Source organism: Carassius gibelio, chromosome A11, assembly GCF_023724105.1.
Source record: "Carassius gibelio isolate Cgi1373 ecotype wild population from Czech Republic chromosome A11, carGib1.2-hapl.c, whole genome shotgun sequence".
In the NCBI taxonomy this organism is placed as follows: domain Eukaryota; kingdom Metazoa; phylum Chordata; class Actinopteri; order Cypriniformes; family Cyprinidae; genus Carassius; species Carassius gibelio.
Window position 1 is genome coordinate 10,013,936 of NC_068381.1, and position 21,965 is coordinate 10,035,900.

At 38.1% G+C, this 21,965-nt stretch overlaps 1 protein-coding gene across 7 annotated transcripts in view; it reads left to right on the forward strand.

Annotated features, from left to right (window-relative positions):
- Positions 1-21,965, forward strand: part of LOC128022260 (IQ motif and SEC7 domain-containing protein 1) — a 158,063-nt gene that overhangs the window by 126,696 nt on the left and 9,402 nt on the right. For 5 of the 7 annotated variants that reach the window (XM_052609619.1, XM_052609625.1, XM_052609620.1 and 2 more), the window contains 8 exons: positions 12,619-12,892; positions 13,710-14,971; positions 16,329-16,490; positions 17,928-18,050; positions 19,048-19,214; positions 19,585-19,724; positions 21,294-21,323; positions 21,730-21,855. In XM_052609619.1, coding sequence (XP_052465579.1) covers positions 12,619-12,892; positions 13,710-14,971; positions 16,329-16,490; positions 17,928-18,050; positions 19,048-19,214; positions 19,585-19,724; positions 21,294-21,323; positions 21,730-21,855 — 2,284 coding nt within the window. Of the gene's footprint in view, positions 1-6,415; positions 6,785-11,656; positions 11,800-12,618; positions 12,893-13,709; positions 14,972-16,328; positions 16,491-17,927; positions 18,051-19,047; positions 19,215-19,584; positions 19,725-21,293; positions 21,324-21,729; positions 21,856-21,965 lie in introns of those variants that run through there. The other 2 variants (XM_052609622.1, XM_052609626.1) reach the window with 2 other exon arrangements.

Here is a 21,965-nt window from a genome sequence, read left to right on the forward strand (position 1 = left end):
AGTTCACAGTGTGTGAAAGGGTGATCATTTGTTAATAAAACCACCTTGAAGCTTGAATAGAGAGCGACTGAGATCTGTATGTGTCAGTTGCCTCTTTTACTGCCAACATGTCTCTCACTGTGATGAGATGGGACTCGTCTAGTCACTACCCATCAATCAAGGTGCAATACCAGGTGGAGAATACCATTTATTTTATTTTTGATCTAAACAAATGTACTGTAAGGCAAATATTTGATCATTTATACCTATACCTTAATAAAATAGACATTTTTGTGTTTTATGAGTAATTAATAGACTCATCTTAACATTAAAAAGCCATTATTTGCATTAAAAAGGCTTAAACTATGAATTATGTACATCATGTATTTAAAAGTTAGGGTTCAGTTAGATTTAAAGTGACAGTAAAGTCTTTTACATTTTTTAAAAGATATCTATTTTAAATTATAGCTTTTCTTTTGAATTGTATTCATCAAAGAATCCTGAAAAATCTTTTTTACAGTTGTCAATACAACTGTTGAGTTCAACTGTTTTCGATATTGATAAAAGTAATAAATGATGATTGATTTGTTTTTACTGTATTTTTGATGGAATAAATGCAGCCTCGTGAACATAAGAGATGTCTTTACATTTCTGAACGGTGTGCAATGAATAATATACAGAAAAATCTGAGTGTTTTCCGTTTTCATTTAGTCATTTAGCAGACGCTTTCATCCGAAACGACTTTCAAATGAGGACAATGGAAGCAATCAAAATCAGCAAGAGCGCAATGATTCCATTTATTAAAATCATTTATAGAAAATAATCAATGGTTGAACAACCTGTAAAGTTTTATCTAACAGCATAAACTATAAGCCTATAAATAATGTCAAATAGCTTAGTTTTTAGTGAAATATTTCAATACTACATTGCTTTCTCTGTTTGAATATTATATGTGCTGTGACTGACCTAATGGATTTTTTTTTTTTTCAAAGCATATCATTTTCATGCTAAATAAAAGTAGTGAAAAAACAGTAAGAATCAATATTTGCATGTGGGAATCAATCGTTCTGAAGCAACATCATTGTTCATTGAACACTGAACATTGTTCTTTCTTTAGTACCCGTGCAGCCCGGCTGTGTCTGTTCCTTCATTTTCTCTGTCTGCTTCCTTTATCGACTCAAAAGATGGCAATCTGAGGGTCATGTATCAGGCCACTGTTAGATGCCTGTCATCTTGGGGAAGTCTGGAGAGACGAATTTGAGACATTGACAGCTTCTAGGCAGAGCTCCAGCTCTAGATGGCGCTACTTTGTCCCTTCCTGCTGCCAGGACAGAGCTGGTCTCGTATAGCCAGACCTTCAGACTGATGGCTGAAGGTCTGGAATCCATAGCAGCTTTCATTGGCCAAGGCCCGCCCATGAGGCCATTTGACCAACATGTCAAACTACCAATCACAGTTCGTTTCGTTCAGCATCATGTTTCAGGGTGTGGAAATGTCACCACAATAACAGACTGGTGTGTAAAACTCTCAGATGTATTTTAAAGATTCTATGCCACGAACTTTCAATATTTCACAAACTTTTGAAACTCCAGTGTTTAGTTGATCCTCATAAGCACTCATCGTCACAGTTGTAAACACGTTGGCTTTCTTCTTTTGCGTGAGAGGGTTTGGCACCACAGCATCTTTGTACTTTTGTGTCCCATATGCATCAGATATTTAGCCAATGGTCCATGGGTGTGACAGCTGAGGCTGAGACTGGGATGGAGCAGGCAGGGAGGATGCTCAACCTCAGCGGTCATTTTGGACGAGAGGGATCGTCCTGGACCTGATAATTTTGTTTGTTTGTCTGTGTATTTATTCACACATGCCTCCAGATACATTGCAAGGACAACAATTAGAAAGATAAAAGGCTCTCATTTCCTCTTGCTTTCTAATCAAAATGTAGTTATCCATAAATGGCTTTTAGCTACAGCAGTGAAATTGCTTGTTCTAATTTATCAATGTATCATTAGGTTTCCAACACATATAGTACAGAAACTACAGTGCTGCACCCAACAAATCTTTAAAAGCTTAACTTTATATAGAAAAGACTTCATTTGGAAGACTTCCTGATCAATCTAAATTCAAAGCCTCATCCTCCAAAGCTCCTGTCATAGGTCCAAACTAAACTAAGCAATACCGTTTTGGCATGTAGCAAAACATTTTTTGTTTGTCATTACTCAATTTGTAAATGTGATTTAAATTAGCAGAGCCTTTTTGATTCATTCATTAAAAGAATTGTCTGATAATAGACTTTTATTCATGAATTAAGATAATACACTGGTAGAAAATGTATGTTTTAATATGAAGCACTTGGTTGACTCCTTTCAAAGTACTTATACTCAATAATTCAATGGTCACCTTCATTAACGTAATATAACATAATAAAAAAATGTTATGCAAATGATTCTATCAGGCAAGCCTGTTTGTCAGTAGTCAATGGCTAACATCAATGTAACGGCACTGAGACTTGGCTCTTGGAAGACAAAATAGAGTGTTTGGTGTTGCAGGTCTGATGTAATTTACCACATTTGTTGTATTATCGCTGCTGGGTGAAATAGAGAGGTAAATGGGGCTGCACTATTTCAACCCATGAGGCATCTTTCAAGCATGGTGACGATAAGGAAGAATAAAACCTTTAAAAAAATATCTGACCCTGACTGACCTGAACCGCATTTCCTCTGCAGGGAAGCTATTTGCTATTTTATTCAGGATGCAGGAAGCCGAAATGGTTGTGTTGCATCGGATGGAGTGCAGTGGTACAACACTTAATCCATCACAAAGACCCACATGGGGGAAACCGTGATGGAGGACCACACGTGGACAGGATCCATCAGATTAGAGATTAGGTCTGTGAGAGAAGCCAAAAGCGTGTTTAAGCACAACTATGGCGTATGGAGGGCGGGAGGTGATTGCAAATATAGACGGAGGTCAACTTCACCCAACCAATCACATGTTTATATAGCCTTAAATGGACTGTGTTGATCAAACTTATCTGCAGACTTTATAACCTAAACAGGAAATGGTTATCTGTCAATCAGGACTGAGTTGGAACTTGCTCCTTATAGGTTGTAGCTTAATATTGGGTCGGTTTAGACAGAATTAGCATTGAGAGAACGAACATTATGTGCTGATAAACAGCTAGCAATGCTATTTACGGGTGTTTACTAGTCCACCGCTGCTCTTTAGATGAAAAGAAAGGTGCAAGGAGCACTTAACTCAAAGCGGCTTAATGATCTCTAAATTACAGCTGGACCTAAAGACAAACATGTCTTTGTCTCGTGCTAGGGCGGCTGACGGGCGGATGGCCTATGCCATATAATTATGTGTACATGAAATGAGGGTGATGTGCATTGCAAACCCACTTTAAGGGCCTTGGAATGGTCATTGAAATCATTCTGTACTATTTTGTGATTGTTGTTATTGTTTTGTTGCTGTATAGATTATAGAGTGGCTGTTACCTAAAACACTAGTCTGTAGGTTTCTGATTTCACATCAAGACACTGAGAGGGCTTAAGTGGATTTTTCAACCAAACAAATTTAATTTACTCACCCTCATGCTGACTTTCTTCGGTAGAGGAAAGGACAAATTTTGAAGAATTACTTGGTTGATCTTGGTCTGGACTGTCAAGCTAAAAAATGACAAAAAGAAAAACACTATAAAAGTATTCTGAACCTGCCATATGGCTTTAAAAGTCATGTAAAGTCATGAAATATAGTGCAGATCGTATGGATCAATTTTGATAATGTTTTGGGGTGCTTTTTCAAGCCCATATTCACTTTTTAGAGTGAATATTATATTATATTATATTATATTATATTATATTATATTATATATTTTCATGTGTATATATAAACAAAAGAATACACTCTTACAATTATTTTTAAGACAGGATCACAATGTATCTATTGAGAAGGAAAGAAATTAGTTCATTATCCATAGTGGAGATAACATGTAATTTCACACAAAAATCCATTGCAGAATAACACCAGGGACTTGTGTCACTGTAGACAGATTTCAGTAATGAGTTTTTGTTTTTTCCAGACAGACGCAATTGAAATCAGAGATTAAGCTGTTCTATCATGACCTCAGGCTGTAATTTAATTCACACTTGTACTGTAGATTCAATAGGTTTTGTTTCTTAGGAATCAGCGGTATGTTAACAGGAAAAACTCTTGAGTTAGTTCCACGGATTGACGATGAGAATGAAGTCAGCACTGGAATGACACTTTAGGATCCTGTCTTTGAGTTCACAGAACGCTCAGCTGTCTGTCAGGCCAGATTGTAGGCTGAGAATAGCAATGACAGCTGGTTAAGAAAAGGCAAAAATAAAAAGGAGTGGGTCATTGAGACTTAAAAACAAATATATAGTGAGTGAGCCAGTGAATAATTCATTCAGCTGCTGTTGTGCAGTGCTGCACGGTTCTGCTATGGCTTTGTGTGGAACTATTTTCATTTGAGTAAAAACAATCGTCTAAAATTTAAGTTACATAAGTTACTTTGCCGCCTCCCTTTTTCCCATACAGCTCCAAATTGCTGAATATCCTTCAAATATACATTACAAATAGATGTTTTCTACAGTCATTGTAGTGTTTAAGTGGACCTAGAATCACATGAATAAATTTGTCACGCTGTTTTCCTTGAAGCCTTATTCTGACAAGCAGGAAAGATTGTATTGCTCTCCGAGCCTTTTAGCATCAAAAGATTTGAGGACCTCAATAATGAACTCTGTCAGGTGGCTCTAAAAGCACTAAGTCACAGTGACCTCCCGCTTTGTATAAGCTAGAAAAGTGAAATGGGTTTTTGCCTCACTGACTTCAACTGCATTCGTTTGTACATACAAAGTAGCAATTCATCAGTTTGGGGATGTTTCGGTATTCATGCATGTGTCCATCCCATTTGGTCTCTGCATTTTGGGAGTGAGTCATGTGCTATTGAATGTATGACTCCTCAGACCCATTAGACGCTGTCACCAATGATTTAATTTATTCCTTGTGTGCTGAGACATTACCAAAAAGGCTCCATAAAGGTGATCAGTATTTCAGCTTCTTGCTGCGATTCTGCTTTCCCCTTCAGAGCTGAAGATCTTTGACTAATAGCACATGTACATCTAGAGGCTAACATTGAAGAACAGATGTTAATATGGCTGTCTGGACTCCTTTGGTCTAGTTTTAACCTGTTTTAGTCTTCCTTTAGGGACTCTTAGTTCAGGACGAGAGCAGGGAAAAAGAAATAAGAGAGGCCCTTTGAGATTTTACTCTAATTAGAGAACATCACTTCTCGACTGTTAGACACCAGATTCCAAGATGTGGCCACGTGGGAGCTGTTCGTGTTGACTCTTTCATTTCTCTTTTGGACGAGACTCCTAAAACCAAGCTAGTCTACACTGTGAGGATATTTTCTCTCGCCGCACAGATACTCTAAACTGCACATTTGGGCGGGCGATAGCATCTGGGCTTTGCCTGAGTGACGCCCATTGTTTAGGTAATGATGTCAGAAAGGAAATGCGTAAGCCAGGCCGCCCTCCTTGTGTAAGTAGACAGGAGGAGGGAAAAGATTATAGAGATGTTATAAATACAGCTGTGTGTGTGTGTGTATGTGTGTCCAGAAGACAACTAATCCTTGTCTGTGAAAAAGGCGTCAGCTGAACAATTTTGTTGACATTTTGGATGCACATTAGACCGTTTTTAGGTTTTCCTCAATGGGGCTTTTTGCCTTTGAAAGGGAAGTTCATCCTAAAAATAGATGTTCAATTAGTCATTCTCATGTCGTTCCAAACCTGTGTGACTTTCTTTCTTTCTTATGTGGAATGCAAAAGAAGATATTTTGCAAAGCATTTCAGTGTTTTTTTTTTTTTTTTACTGAAAACCTTACAATCAAGGTCTATGGGGTTCAGTTTTGTTTTAGACCCACTGGCTTTTTATTGCATAGACAAAAACAGTTGTTCTTTTGTGTTTGTGTAAGAAAAGAAAGGGTTTGGAATGACATGAGGGTGAGTAAATGATGACACTTTTTGGGGTGAAGTATCTCTTTAATGCAATAGAAATCCACACAGCTGCTTTAATTCACATCACAAATTACAAAGCGGGGTTGTAACTTTCTTCAGGCTTCATCATGGGTGTGTAAACTGGCCTTTGAGTAAAGAACACTTTTTGGCTGCACTTCTCCAGTCCAGTCTGGAGCGTGTGTGCGACACGTTACGAGCTCATATTACTGCAGCCGTTGAAACCCGAGAGAGCGCCGGACTTCCTCTATCCAATCCATCCAGTTTTAGTCCATCCTGTGATCGGGCTATTTATAGACTCACATCCTTTTGTCATTCTAGAGGGGCTTCCCGATCCTTTTGTGGCTTTCCAGCCTACGTTCTTTTGGCTCTGTTGCTCCAGACTCGGCGGGCCGGCCTGTTCCCTCCTCTTTGGGTCGGGCTGGTCGTTTATATTCCCACCATCGCGTAGGCTAATTAGTTTTCCTGCCTGTGGAATTCCCGCCCCTTCTCTGCACACCCCTCAGAGCACCCCTTCCGCAAAGTCAGAGGAAAAAGGAGAGAAGGAAAGAGTGCTCACAACAGAGACGGTGAGGATTTAGTGGACTTTAGTGGGACTGAAAGTGTGCCTGTTTTTCCTATGAGACGGCTTTGCCTGGCGAGGAGATGGGAAGCCACATGCCAAAGAGATGATGTTGATGTTTGTAGGGATCAGAGATCGACATGTGGTGTTTGCACTGTGCTTCAGACAGAAGCCAGTCTCTGCTGGAACTGGGGAGCTGGTAAGATTTCTCTCTCTGTGTGTGTAAGAACATGTATAGAAGTAGAAATAAGTTTAAAGTGTGTCTCTACTGTGTTTTTATCCATTGGGTCGTGGTGTATCGTTGAATCTGGATGGGTTTGTAAGTAGATCACAGATGTTTTATGAGACATCTTGCTCTGTGGCTCTTTGTTTCATTTACCTGCTTTGAATTATAGGGGATCTTCCTGTATTGCGCAAACCCCTCCATTGTTGCTCTGAGCGCACTTCTGCTTCTAGAAGCTTTTGAGTGATGTTTCAGTTGATCAGACACATTTATATCCATGTCATTTCCATGAAAATTTGCAATAATGCCATTCAAGATTTTTCCTTTTCTGTTATTCTTTTTGTCATTGATGAACTCTATCCATCACTGATTGTAAATGCATATTGTGTTAGTCAGAAATGATAACTAGAGTAGCTTTTTTTTTCAGTGAAGTCTCTACATTAGCCATTTTGCATGTTTTTATTGCTAATGCATGAAGTATTTGTGTGTGTGAGTTTTTCAGTTGTGTATTTTCTTAACTTGGTCATTGGAAGGTCCCATGGTGGCATTGCCAACAAAACAGTTGGATCTTATTAATCATAACAAACAGAGACATGTATGTATATTAGTGGATCAGCCCTATTAAAATTCATGTCATACCAGAATAAGTGTTGTTGGTGTCAGTAAAACAAGCTTTATTTGAACAATGAGTACTTTATGTAAGATGCCGGAGCATTTCCCAGTCATCAACAGGGCTGCATTCATGCAAAGTGGCACTCTTGTGAATGCAGTCCTCTAATGCTCTCAATCCTGGATTTAAACCTTGTGTCATGTGAGGGTCTTAAAGATCACACACATACCGAACAATGACAGAGAAACATATATGTGCTTAATTCTGGGGGAAACCCCCCATCTGTAATTTTGACAGCTTCCTCTGCCCCCACCAAGCCTCAGAAGCCTAAGGTTGTTTAGGGTCAGTAAGATTTGTTTCTTTAAATTACTTTGATAAATATTAAGCTGTACAATTGTTTTCAACATTGATAATAATCAGAAATGTTTCTTGAGCACCAAATCAGCATATTATAATGATTTCTTAAGGAAGACGTGACTCTGAAAACTAGAATAATGGCTGCTGAAAATTCAGTTTTGTCATCACAGGAAAAATGTAACTTACTGATCATAAACATACAGCATAAAAATTTTTAAAAAAATAAAATCAGTTTTCAGGGTGGCAGTAAAACCATTAGAGCTTCTAAAGGTTCAGCAAAAAATCCAAAATTCAAGAGTTCAAATGAAATGTGATTTAGGTTGTGAAATGTAAATGAGCTTGTTAGTTTTCTTTGCTGGATTCAGCATCTGCACCTCCACTTCACAGTCAATTAGATGAGGTAAGCTCAGTAGAAATTGCTGCCTAAAAAGGAATTTAAAAAAATGCAGAATTGTGGACACTTCTGTTGTACTTTAACTCATGGGAATTGTAGATGATTGAAATTGCCAGTTCCTCTTTATATCTGCATGTTGTAAGTCAACAGTTTCTTGGCTTTGAGTTTCAAACAAGTAATTAAGCTCTGAGAGATAGAGGTTTTATTTTGAGATCCTCATTAAGGTGAACTCCAGGGGAGAGCAAGAGATGGTGCATTTCATCTTCTGTCAGATCCTAACACCTCACCATCTTGTTAGCACTTGTGTTCTTTTACCCTTGTCAGAACCTCCCATATTTCTCTTAGCTGGACGTGACTGAACCCCAAACCAGTCCTATAGAAACGCCTCACGTTGCTGCCTAATGAGACCCTCTGGAAAATACAGAACTTGGCCAGCTGTCTTGAGTTATGGATTTGAGTATGACAGCCTCCGCTGTCTTCACATTTCGCTTGATTGAATAAAACCGCCCATTTATGTACTGTAAACTACATTTTGGGTGCGATAAAATACAGATATTTTGTTGAAGAGATGGTTTAGCCAAAAATATCACCCTCATGTTGTTCAAAACAGATTTTTTTTATTCTTGTGTGAATGATTCCTTTAAAGCTGGCTGGACTTCTGAAATGCCCATTGGTGCCCCTAGTGGTCTGTTTGTTTCATTACAAGACATTTTTGGAATGTCGCAAGAAAGTAAGTTAAAACTTGACGCACTTAGAAGCTAATCTGTGCCCATTTTAACAATTACCCCATTTCTAATTAGTGTTTTGAGCACCAGCATATAGATTTGAGAGCACAGTCCTCAGCTCAATTATGGCTTTCTTCCTCATTAAATTCAATTTGCTATTTCGTTCACGGTCTTATTAAATAACATGAGCCAGAAAATTTAAATGAGAGCTGGATTGCCACTCATTCAGCTTTATCCCGCCTTGTAGTTTAAATTTTGCAACTCAACCTTGAACATTTAGCCCATTGTTTTGCCCTGAGATGAATGGATTTCCTCCGTTTCAGCAAGTTTTTCCCCCACACCATCACTGTGATGATCTCTAAATATTTAGTTTCTTACATTTTTTCATTGAATCTATTCACAGACCTGTCATCTGGCATCCTCAAAGGATTAAATATCGCTTGTGTTCACAATAATTGCGACTTTTTCAGGCACCATCATCTATCAAAGTTTAGAGGGAGTCTAAACCTGGCTCTACTCAGAGAGATGAGATGGCAACCAAACAAAAAGAAAATTGTATTTGCTGCCACCCTTCAAGGGGCCCTCTGAGAGCTCTTTCAGGAGACATCAGGCGTCAGACACCGGAAGTCATTCGAGCCGCATAGCCTCAGTGCAGAGATTTGGGGAAATTAGCTGCCAGATTCATCATCTGAATTACCTTGTGTCGTGTTTCCATATAACATACAATCACGTAAAACAAAACTTGTGTATCTTCCTTTAATACCAACCTCTGTGGACAGGGTGAAGGTATTTATGTGTGCATGCAGAAATACACATGAAACAAGGGCTACTGAAGTTACAGCATGAAATAGACAAAGCAGTCTGTGTAGTCTTATTCCTAAATGAATAAATCTCATGATTCAGTTATTTTTAGTGAATCATATACAGCTTTTAAGTGTGAGATTTGAATAAGTAGTGTCTCACGAGTACAGTAGAGTGACTTTTGTTCATTTTATATTTACTTATAGATAAACATTGTGATTTTTGTCAGTAGCATTTTATACAATTGTTCATTTAGTGTTGATGATATTACTCTAAGTAACCTTAAGGCCAATTTTTAGATATTAGATATTTTTATACCTTCAGTATTATTATTAATTTAAGTTTTAGTCATTTATTTGTTTTTTATGTCATTTTTTTTTTATTTTTTTTTTTATTTAGCTTTAATGTATATGTATTTAAGTTTTAGTTGTAGTAATATTCATTGTTGGTAACGCAAATTACATAATCAGATTACTTTTACAGATTACAGATTACAGATTACTAAATTACGTAAGGTAATGCATTACTTTGAAATTTAGCAGAAAATTTCGGAGTTACTTTTTCCAAATAAGAAATCCAAGTTACTTCGTTTTTCCATTAATTCAAAAAAATATTTTTATGTTATTTAAAATAATTAAGCAAGTCCAACTCAGGTGACAATAAGTAACTTAATACATTACTTTCCATAAAAAGTAACCGAGTATTGTAATTAGTTAGTTTTATTTTTATTTTATTTTTATGGACTAGTGCAATATAGTAATGCATTACTTCTAAAAGTAACTTTCCCCAACACTGCTAATACATATTTGGGTTAGTTGCCAAGGCAAAGTTTTTTTATATGATACATAAGTTATTTTATATCAGCTGTATTGTGTGGCATTATGTGTGCACAATAACTGTCATGACCTGTGAGTCTGAGGGAAATGTTCATGTCTGATTGTCGTGTTGACCTCCCTTTTGAATCTGTATTTCAGAGTATTTTTACAGAAGCAGCAGGTGAATACAGACCTGTCACGAAGTGTGAGAACACTCTCTATACCTTCGACCCATCATCTCTCAGCATCTTCTGTATGTCATTTGATGTTCACACAGCACTAGCTGAAGGGGTGTGTGTATAAGGGTGTATCGGTTCAATAGATCCTGCCCCCTGAGTATATTGCTTGTTGAAGTCAATCTACACCAGGCTCTTGTATTGTCTTATCCAAGATTGGAAACACCTGCAAACAGTGCCAAGTGCTCTGACATCCATACATCTCTCCTCTGCCGCTTCCCCTATACAAGATTAACAAATTCAATCAATCTGACTGTGTCAGTGTTCTCATCTCTATAATACTGAACGCTCTACTGCACACTAATTCATTTAATTAAAAGAAGAGCACTTCATCTAGAAAGTTTATCTGCTGGTACTTAGTTGATGCAATGACGCACAAGTGTGTAGATGAGAAGCAGTAAAGGTGCAAAACAAACATGGACTGAAAGAATTCAGATTTGGATATTGTGGAATATAATGACAGCTGAAGAGTAGGATACCTTCTTGGATCAAGATCCTTCTTGGTGCTGGGACAATATTTTCATCAAAAATTAAATAAAAAATATTCTAAGCATGCATTGATATTAAAAGCCTGGCAGATACAGAAAAGCTGATAATTATTGTCAATTTATGGCTTATATTATAAATATATATCTCTTTGTATAATAAAATAAATTATAGAAAATTATAAATAAAAATTATAATGTACAGTATGAAAGATTGAAAATAATTTGCTTAACATATATATTAAATCTTGAACCAGCCTCATCAATAAGAATTTTGTCACTGGTCCTGAGATTTACTATGATAAGCCTACTGTATGTTTCTAACATCATCAAAATCACCTATATCTGTCATCTCTCTTTCACTGGTGTAACTGATATGCATTGTAATCAAATAACCCTCATTCTGTACTTTGACCTTTCCAAACAATCACATTAGAAATGGCGTGGCTGAAGTATGTGTGATTGTTTTATCTGTTAACGAATGTGTCACAGTTTTCTTTTAACTCATCCCCTCGAGCAACAATAGCCATTTTCTGCAGCAGGTGTACCTCTGCTAAGGTGTTGACAGGTAGGAATTATGCTGTTGGTTCTCTGAGCTGTGGTCCAGAGTGTGTCGTTTGGTGTGTGAGCATGATGTATGTGACAGCTGACACTAGACTGTTTCATCATAGTATGTAGTACTGGAGGAATAAGCAGCTAAAAGCACATACTACGGAGGCAGTATGTTATAAAAAAGTACATAGATTAAAACTCATGGATTACACCAATGTACTAAAGTAAATGCTAACATAATCAATTGAAAGATAATCTCTGGGGGTTCTGTGTTGAGAGTGTTGTTTTAACATCCAGTGAGCAGTGAGTTTTGTCTGCAGGAAGTGTTGTGTCCACTTATATTTTTGCCCAAAGAGTCTGTGTATTCGTTTCCCTTTATTTATCTTGACAGAGATTCACCATACCATTGTGTGTTACTATAAAAGTAGTCGTTTACTGTTATGTTCAAAGCTCAACTTGTAATCTCACGCGTAAGCTTGTGAGAGTAGATAAGGGGATTTACGAGGAACTTTGATTTGTGTCTGGAATAACAAGGTGGCATGTGTTTTATGTACTGGATGGAATGCTGGTCTGTAGAACTTGGTCTGAATCTTCATATTTTGTCATATTTAACAGCCACGAATGTGACTTTGCCATTTGTATTGAATGTGATGAAAAAATAGACCATTCAGTGGAAAATAATGACGTAATCTAATTCAGTCTAATTCTCAAACAGATGAGTCAGTTATTTTTAGAGAATCAAAAAAAGACCATGTGATCAGTGCATTGTGACTCGTTCCATTTTTTTTATAACCCACAGTATCAACTTACAATTTCTTTCTTGTGCTGTCTACAGTGTGGAAGGTGAGGCTCCGGGTGTTGAGGTGAGCCCCTCTCTAGAGAACAGTGGAGGTTACTTACGAGGGCCGGTGAGCCGCAGTGCCATCATCAGTGGCGAGCACTTCGACGGCCCACCACTGTATGCTCACGAGGTACGGCAGCGCCCACGGCGACCCAAACTCCAGCATTCCCAGTCGATCCTTCGCAAACAGGCAGAAGAGGAGGCCATCAAACGCTCACGATCACTGTCTGAGAGCTATGAGCTCTCAACCGACCTCCAAGACAAACAGGTAGATTTCTTCATGACCTTTAACGGGAATGCTACCAAGAAACCATAAATTCTCCACCAACAATTTGTATTCATATTGTGATGAGCCTTTTTGGTGCAGAGGGAGTGTGATTGAGGTTCAGTGGCTTCATCTTATGCTTGATGTACTTCCCCTCAAAGGACTGTGTAAATAAATCTAGTTTATTGTAGTTGGGTGAACATTAATTCCTTCAGGTTGCTTGTGGTGACTGGATGTCTTTTATATGAAGTAATTTTATACAGCCAAAGGCTGATATGAGATGAATGAGAACCTTTTAGGATTTGGGAGATGAGAATCATAAATGCATGCTGGGAGAGTGATTTGTATTCAGAGTGACTGTGTCATGGTACTATCCAGTGGCGTGCTTCCCACCGTCTCTGTGTGAGGTCCCACAGAGCTGAGAAATGTGATTAGTTCTGCCCATTCTTCAGGCTAAAAAGGTCTTGAGCTGGCTTTTGCATGATAGTGGGTTACAACTGGTTTCTTATGTACCATGCTTAAGGCGTTCTTCAGTCCATGATGCCTTTATAAGGGATGAAATTGTTTTATCCATCCTATCTAGCAAAATACCCAAGCTTTAATAGTTAGAACCATGTGTGGCTTTTATTTGTCTCTTCTATTTATGTGGCTTACCATTTTTGGCTTGAGGTTTGGTCAAGTTATATTGTGTCATGGGAGGGAGAACAAAATCCCTGTCAACAATAAAATTCTGTAATACTTAGGTAGGAAGGGACATTTGCACGTTTGGGTTTTACTACTATCACTAAAAGTGGTGCGTAATCTTTATGTGTTTCCACAGGTGGAGATGCTGGAGCGCAAATATGGAGGGCGTTTTATAACCCGACATGCTGCGCGAACAATCCAGACTGCCTTCCGCCAATATCAGATGAACAAGAACTTTGAGCGCCTCAGGAGTTCTATGTCGGAGAACCGCATGTCCAGACGCATAGTTTTGTCCAATATGAGAATGCAGTTTTCGTTTGAAGGACCTGAAAAAGTCCACAGTTCATATTTTGAGGGCAAGCAGTTGTCTCTTACAGACGATGGCTCTAAACTAGGAGCCTTGGTGCAATCGGAGCGGGGGGAGATGGTCCCCACCAACATGAAGTCACCTGCGGTCCAGAGTGATTTCACGGACGCCATTACAGAGTTGGAGGACGTTTTCTCTCGACAAGTGAAATCATTAGCAGAGTCGATAGATGATGCTCTGAACTGTCGCAGCCTACATGGAGACGAAGGACAGCCAGAGCCAACCAGGGGACATCCAGACAGGGAGCAAGAGGTTACCTACAAGATCAAGCCTTCCCACAGTAGTGACCACCGTAAGCGAGACGAGATGACAGCCTCCTATAGCGATGTGACACTTTATATAGATGAGGAAGAGCTCTCCCCTCCTCTTCCTTTATCACAAGCAGTTGACAGACACTCTAGCACGGAGTCAGACCTCCGTCTACGTTCTTTGAACTCCTCGCAGGATTACTGGTCTCTAGCTCACAAGGACGAAAAGGCCGACACAGACACTAGCTGCCGAAGCACCCCGTCTCTGGAGTGTCAAGAGCAGAGATTGAGGATAGACCACCTTCCCTTGCTCACCATCGAACCTCCCAGCGATAGCTCGGTTGAACTGAGCGACCGTTCTGACCGAAGCTCTCTCAAGAGGCAGAACGCTTACGATCGGGGCATCGCCAGCAAGCAGGGCAGCCCGAAACACATCCCCTCTCATGCGCTACCACCACGGGGACCGGTAAGAGATGACGATGCTCCTCGGCATCGGCCACGGCAGCTGGAGAGCCACCTGGCAATCAACGGCACTGCCAACCGGCAGAGCAAATCTGAGTCGGACTTCTCTGACGGTGATAATGACAGCATCAACAGCACTTCCAATTCCAATGATACCATCAACTGCAGTTCGGAATCTTCATCCAGGGATAGTCTTCGAGAGCAGACTCTCAGCAAGCAGACATATCATAAAGAGACCCGCAACAGTTGGGACTCGCCCGCGTTTAGCAACGATATTATCCGCAAGAGGCACTATCGTATCGGCCTGAACCTTTTTAACAAGTAGGTGAAGTGTGAATGCATGCTTTTGGTTGTAGAAAGCTAGTTTGGGAAAAGAGTATTTGAGTGGAGTAGAGAGTCCATTTGAAATCCACTCCGGGTTTTACATTTTCTTCCTCTATAACAATTTGAACACTGTGACTGTAAAGCAGCATTAGCAAACCTAAGCAAAGCAGCACGAAGCAAAGCTTGATCACAGGTCATTACTACCCAAGAAGCTTCTTATTACAAAACATGGCAAATTTGCATATTATAAGTTCAAAAAACTTGAATCCATTTTTAAATGTATACATGACCATGCTTGTTTCATTAAGGTAAACATGACCACACTAAGTTGTTTCAGAATGTTTTTTATGTTAATATGCATATGTTATCATGCAATTTTATTATGCTTGCACATTTTGTACATTTTAAATGTTACATTAATGAAGTTGGCAGATGTTTTTTTTATCAAATGTGACTTGCATTCAAGCGATCAAGCCTACGACATTGGCATTGCTAGTGTCATGCTCAAATATTTGAGCTAGAGGAACACACCTCACTCCAGGCACAATTGATGCTACTTTGCTCCTCAGTCCCATGGCACTCACATACTCTTGTTTGGAGTGTCATGTTTCAATTGCATTGAGTACTGATTTTAATTAGCGCCAGTCGAGAGCTGTGTTAATAGCTGTGAAAGGTCTTGTGCGCAAACAATGCACGAGCTAATGTTATTTCAATTATTATCTAAACCAAGTGCAAAAAGTGCAATAGACGTGTGTTTTCCTTTTCCAGACATTCATTACAATATTGGCTCATTTAATTATTCAGTAGGTGTCTGTGTGCATGCATGTGGTGCTGTTTGATTGCCACACAGAGCTCTAAATTTGATTTGCGATCAAGCAATTAGAACTGTGATGAGAACACTATTAGTTTAGTTGGGATGTTGATCAAGGAAAGCACACTGCCCTCATACCAGTTTACCATCTAGCTCTGTGCACTTAAGCTAATTCTTTTTTTAAGCTCCATATGATAACATAGGGATTACCTTTGATCATTTATTTTGCAACCATGAGGTATTTCAGATTAGATTTGATTTCTTATTGATTGGATTAAGGTGTTTGCTTGCTGCTGGTGCTGTGCATGTTTATGTGTGAGAATGTGTTTGTCCATTTAAAGCCTTGTTTAAAGTGGGAACCTCTAATCTTGGATGATTGTGTATTTGCCTGTTTTTTTTTTTTGCACTGGGCCATGAAGTTCCTTTTAATTTTGTATGGTAACAGTCCGGTCGCAAGAACATACTTGAGCTGAGATGCTTAGTCACACTCTGGGACCAATACAGGCACTGTTCAGACTCTTGATCTTCTTTTATTGTCTCCAGGAAACCTGAAAAAGGCACCCAATACCTGATTGAGCGAGGATTTGTCCCAGACACACCTGTGGGAGTTGCCCATTTCCTGTTACAGAGAAAAGGGCTGAGTCGACAGATGATTGGCGAGTTCCTGGGCAACAGGCAGAAACAGTTCAACAGAGATGTTCTTGAGTAAGTTTAACAAATTTAACTGGGTTAGTTGGGTGTATTGTATATACATAAACAGTCATTTAAAGTGAAGTATACTCCAAAGCCAATTTATTTCAAATATGAAGTAATTTCCAGCACTTTTTGTTTTGTGCATAGGTTATTTACAATAAGTTGTCTCTGCCCATTAAACCAGAACTAGTAAAAGAAAAAAATACACAATTCAGTTTTATTCTAATTAATTTACTGGCAGATGCTGCAGTCTTTTTTTTTTTTTTTTTTTTTTTATTTAACCAGTCCATGCTCCAAGTAAACCATATGTGACCTACATAAACGAAAAAAAGAAAACACAAATTCTCCAAAGAAAGAAAAATAAAGAAAGAAAATTATACTGGAATTCCATCATGATAATCTTTCATCTTTAATTGAGGTTCCTCTGTAATCATGCTCTTCGCTATCCTTCACTGTCCTCGCCACAGCAGAATTAACTTGGTAAATGACATTAAGCCAGTATCACTAAAGCATTTATGAATTTATGTGTTCTCTCCTGAGATAAACTGACCACTGTGTCTAAGCCTTTAAAGCTCATGTGGCTTTGAGCGCATGTATGATCAAAGATCATAGTCCATTGTTTTAGAAACTGGTTCTTTATAATTGTACTCAGATCCATTTAGTGTCCTCTTTTTAAATTGAATGCATTTATAGGATCAAAGGTGTCATTTCAGAAAATTGAAAACTGGTTCATTATTGTTGTAACCACAAGAATTTGCTGTAATTGTCAGTGACCCCTTGAAATGACTGCACATATGACAAACCATTATTCCAGCCAGTCCTCTATGGGATCAAAGTGTGACAGAGGAATAAAATGTATGGACTCTTGCACTGCTTTGTACGTACTAAATAAGGTGTCTGTATTCATGGAGTACTTCTCTGAAGCAATGTGCCTGGGAATGAATCAGCTCATTCTCACTCTTAAGTTAACTCATCCTCCCTTTTCAATCTGCCCGTAACGTCAAGATAATGGGGGCAGATAAGGCCATGCAGTCTGTGTTCAGCTCAGTCAGACAGCACTTTTTTTAAAGACACTTCCTTGAAAAAAAAAAAAGAGTAAATCTTGACTTATGAGATCAAATGCACTCTGTGTATCCCTGGAGCAAAATGTACCTCAGATAGCTTTGTATGCCCCATGATTGTGATTTAGAGACTGATAGAACTTGCTTTTATCGGAAAGACTAAATTTGTCTCCTTTTTCCTTTGTCTAAAAGCAGTGACCACTCTCAGTTTAAGATATCTTCATGTATGCTGTAAAAAAAAATACAATTCATTGAAATAGAATGCAGTTTTTCCCCCAGAGATTTCTAAACTAATATTTCTGTATTTCTGAAATACAGCATCCTGGATATACTACAGTGCATGAAAGAATGAAGCGGTCCTTTGACTTTGTTCATTATCTTTTTCCAGCTGTGTGGTAGATGAGATGGATTTCTCTGGAATGGAGCTGGATGAAGCCTTAAGAAAATTCCAGGCACATATCCGGGTGCAGGGAGAGGCACAGAAGGTGGAGCGACTCATTGAAGCCTTCAGGTGAAAAACATTTCAGTTCATTCTTTAAAAAGCACTGTTAAAGGGATAGTTCACACAAGAATAAAAACTCTCACTTGTTTTAAAATGTTATGCTTATATCCATCTGACTCTTGAATTAATAATCCAGGCTGGTTTTGTGAACTGACTCATTTGATTCATTAAAAATATCCAATGATTCTTGATCAAAATAATATTTTCTGTTAACATCCCAAAGAGATCAAGTGCATAACTACTTAAAATTTGGTCTGTTACTTCTGTCGCTCAGAAGACTTTTAATATAGCCCATAAGTCATATGAACCTCTTTTATGATATATTTATGGGTCATTTTTGGAGATTGACAACCTTTCATTCATTTCAACACGTCATTGAAATGACATCAGTACAACTTATCATTGATTTTTTAATATTTTGGAAAAGAGTGGCCAGGATATTCACCTAAAAATTCACCTCTTGTTTTCCACATAGACAGTAAGTCATATGGGTTTTGGACTAACGTTAGGGTGAATAAATAATGACAGAATTGTAATTTTTGTGTGAACTGTTCTTTTAAGAGAAGCTTGGCGAATTGATAATGAAAATAGGACAATTATAATTTTCATTGAAGCCTTGTTTAAGCCAGAAAAAGCCTCAGACAACATTGTTCGATCGACTCTCAAGGACCGTCTGTCATTTGAGCGATCACACTGGCTTACAACGTGTGTGAAGATAACTCCAACGGTTGCCTGCGTACCACCCATAGACCTTCAAAAAATATTGTTATAGCTAAACCCTTTGAGGCAGACATCTTTCCAAATAAACAGTTTAAAGTCTATTCAAGTGTTATCTGAAAGAACATAGCTCTTTAACAGGATGGCAGTTTTACTATTCTCTTTCAGGCTTGTGCATCTAGAACCAATTAGTCACCAGAGAAGCTATTGATTCTGTAGAAGTGCAGTCTCGTATTAATTTGTTTCACTTTGTTCATTTGTTGTAGTTGTGTTTATTATTTCCATTCAGTCAGCGCTACTGCATCTGCAACCCGGGGGTGGTGCGTCAATTTAGGAACCCTGATACCATCTTCATCCTGGCGTTTGCCATTATACTCCTCAACACGGACATGTACAGCCCAAACGTGAAGCCAGAGAGGAAGATGAAGCTGGAGGACTTTGTAAAGAACCTTCGTGGTGAGATGCGCATTATCATTTTTCATTGAAAACTGAATCTGTTCCATCAATAAATTCCCTTCAAAGTCATTCAGAGATTTTTATGATACTTAATACAATACTCAGATTTACCCTAATTAAACTTAATGCATGTGCTCCAGACTGATGAATGGCTTTTTTGGGATAGCAATGACATCTCTCTGGTCACAACCTTGCATTATAACTGGAGCAAAACAAACAGAGATTCACATTTAACTTCCATATTTAAATATAGTCACGTGTAGTTCAGATGTGCTTGACCGACATTTCTAATTATTTCCTAAAATTTCCATAAATCTTTTGCGTGCCCCTAAATATCCAATCTCTTTTGTTTTTGGCTTCCTGTGCACAGGGGTGGACGACGGAGAGGATATCCCAAGAGAGATGTTGGTAGGCATCTACGAGCGAATACGGAAGCGAGAGCTTAAAACTAACGAAGACCACGTCTCCCAGGTGCAGAAGGTGGAGAAGCTCATAGTTGGCAAGAAGCCGGTGAGTGTCATTGTCACTTTTATGTCTTCCACACTTCTATCCAAACCATCTTGTAGTGTCTTTATTGCAGAATCACTCCATCTCTATCCATCATGTTGACCCCGGTTCTAGAAATGACACTTTATCGATTCTAGTCACGGTCCAGTGGTGTGAAATGGTCCAGGGACATTGGTTAAATGTTCCTTCCTTCTCTCACCTATCTTGTGACTCTATGCAGTGTAGATCTATAGATTTTATTGTTCTGTCAGTAACTATTCGCAAACACTTTTTTTATCCTCAAGAGCCACGTGACATTGAGACTCTTAGAAGATTCTTTATCTACAAGATGTTTTTCTTTATGACAGATCAAATTTCTACCTTGAGACCTTTACAGTGTCTGATTGTGGTGTCTGTGCGTGTAAGTCATGTGGCGAGAGCTGCGTGATGCTCTACAATGATAAATGCGATTTGCTTTTGCACAGAGGCCTTCAGAGTAACCTAAAGATTAAATCTAGTGACAGTTCACCTGCTCTGAACTCAGCCACCTTAATATGCGGCACAGTGAGTTTCAACCATAGAACTTATTCAGTGAAGGCAGCTTATAGAGTTTATTACATATTTAATGTGACACTACTGAAAATTATAGACCTGGTTTAAATGGTTTTTGCCATTTTAAATATTTAAATACATATAGTTTCATCTTTTTCAGTGCAGTGATCCCTTTGTGGATGGGGAGAAACAGAGAAGGAACCCCGCCATTACATATTGTATCAAAAAAAAAAAAATTAAAGATGATATTTTAAGCATGCCATTTAGGCTTAGGCTTAGCATATTTGATTTGGTAACACTTTAGAATAAGGTTCCATTAGTTAATGTTTGTTAACTACTTTCGTTAACATGAACTAAGCAAGAACAATCCTTCTACAGCATTTATAAGTCTTAGTTCATGTTAATTTCAACATTTACTAATGCATTATTTAAATCAAAAGTTGTGCTTGTTAACATTAGTTAATGCACTGTGAATTACCATGAACTAACAATGAATAACTGTATTTTCATTAACTAACATTAACGAAGATGAATAAATACAGTAATAAATGTATTATTCATTGTTTGTTCATGTTAATTAATACATTAACTAACATTAACTAATGGAACCTTATTCTAAAGTGTTACCTTTGATTTTTTATTAATATTATTATAATATTTTTTTTTTACAAAGGTGGGGTTTTTTTTTTTGTGTGTATTTTTTTTTGAAAGACGCATCACATGCTCTTTTAAGACTTTATTTATTAGATCAAATGTAAAATCAGTAATATTGTGAAATATTATTACAATTTAAAATTTTCTCATTTTTAAATTAGGTTTCTAAAAAGGGGCAGAGACTTCCTGTCAGAGTTTCAAGCAGCAGCAGTTTTGCTCTTCATTAACCTTCCTTCTAACCCCATTGACACAGCACTGCTCACGTCTGACAGGTAGATGGAGGGGGTCTTGATGACGAGAGACAGAGACCACTCTCTGACCTTCAAGCCTCCCTTCAGTCCTCTCGCTATGATCCTTACTCATCAGTTTCTTTTTTTTACTTTTCAGATCGGATCTCTGCACCATGGCCTTGGATGTGTGAGTGTAATGTTTACAGTTTTTATTCCTCTTACTGTCATTAAACAATTTAAATCAGATAACCATGGCTACAAAAGTTATCTTCAATACAATAAATTATTTTATATGAGGTTTTCTTTCTGCTCTTTCTGTAAAAACTAAAAAATGTATTACCTAAAAAAAAGAATCATTATTATACCTATTTTAGTTATTAAATACTGCACTGTATATACTATCTTCTATTTTTTATAATATAGTAAGTGAAACTATAAACATTATTCCACATTACTAAACTAAAAAAATGTTTTTTTTCAATTAATCATGTTTGAATGTAATATTTCTGAGTATGACTTTCTGAACATCGCTAGGGTTTTGGACCATTTATGGACCAGGTTCGAGCGAATCAATATTTGCGTCTCACACACAGGTGCTGTCTCTGCCGCATCGCAGACTGGTGTGTTACTGCAGGCTGTTCGAAGTGCCGGACCCCAACAAACCTCAGAAGCTGGGACTTCACCAGAGAGAGATATTCCTGTTCAATGACCTTTTAGTGGTACGAGAGCTCACACTTCATAGCCCATGCAAAACGAGACACGTAATAACAGGAAAAAAGAGACCGAAGTGTTTTACATCATATAGCGTCTTTTGTTATGTTGTTAAGTT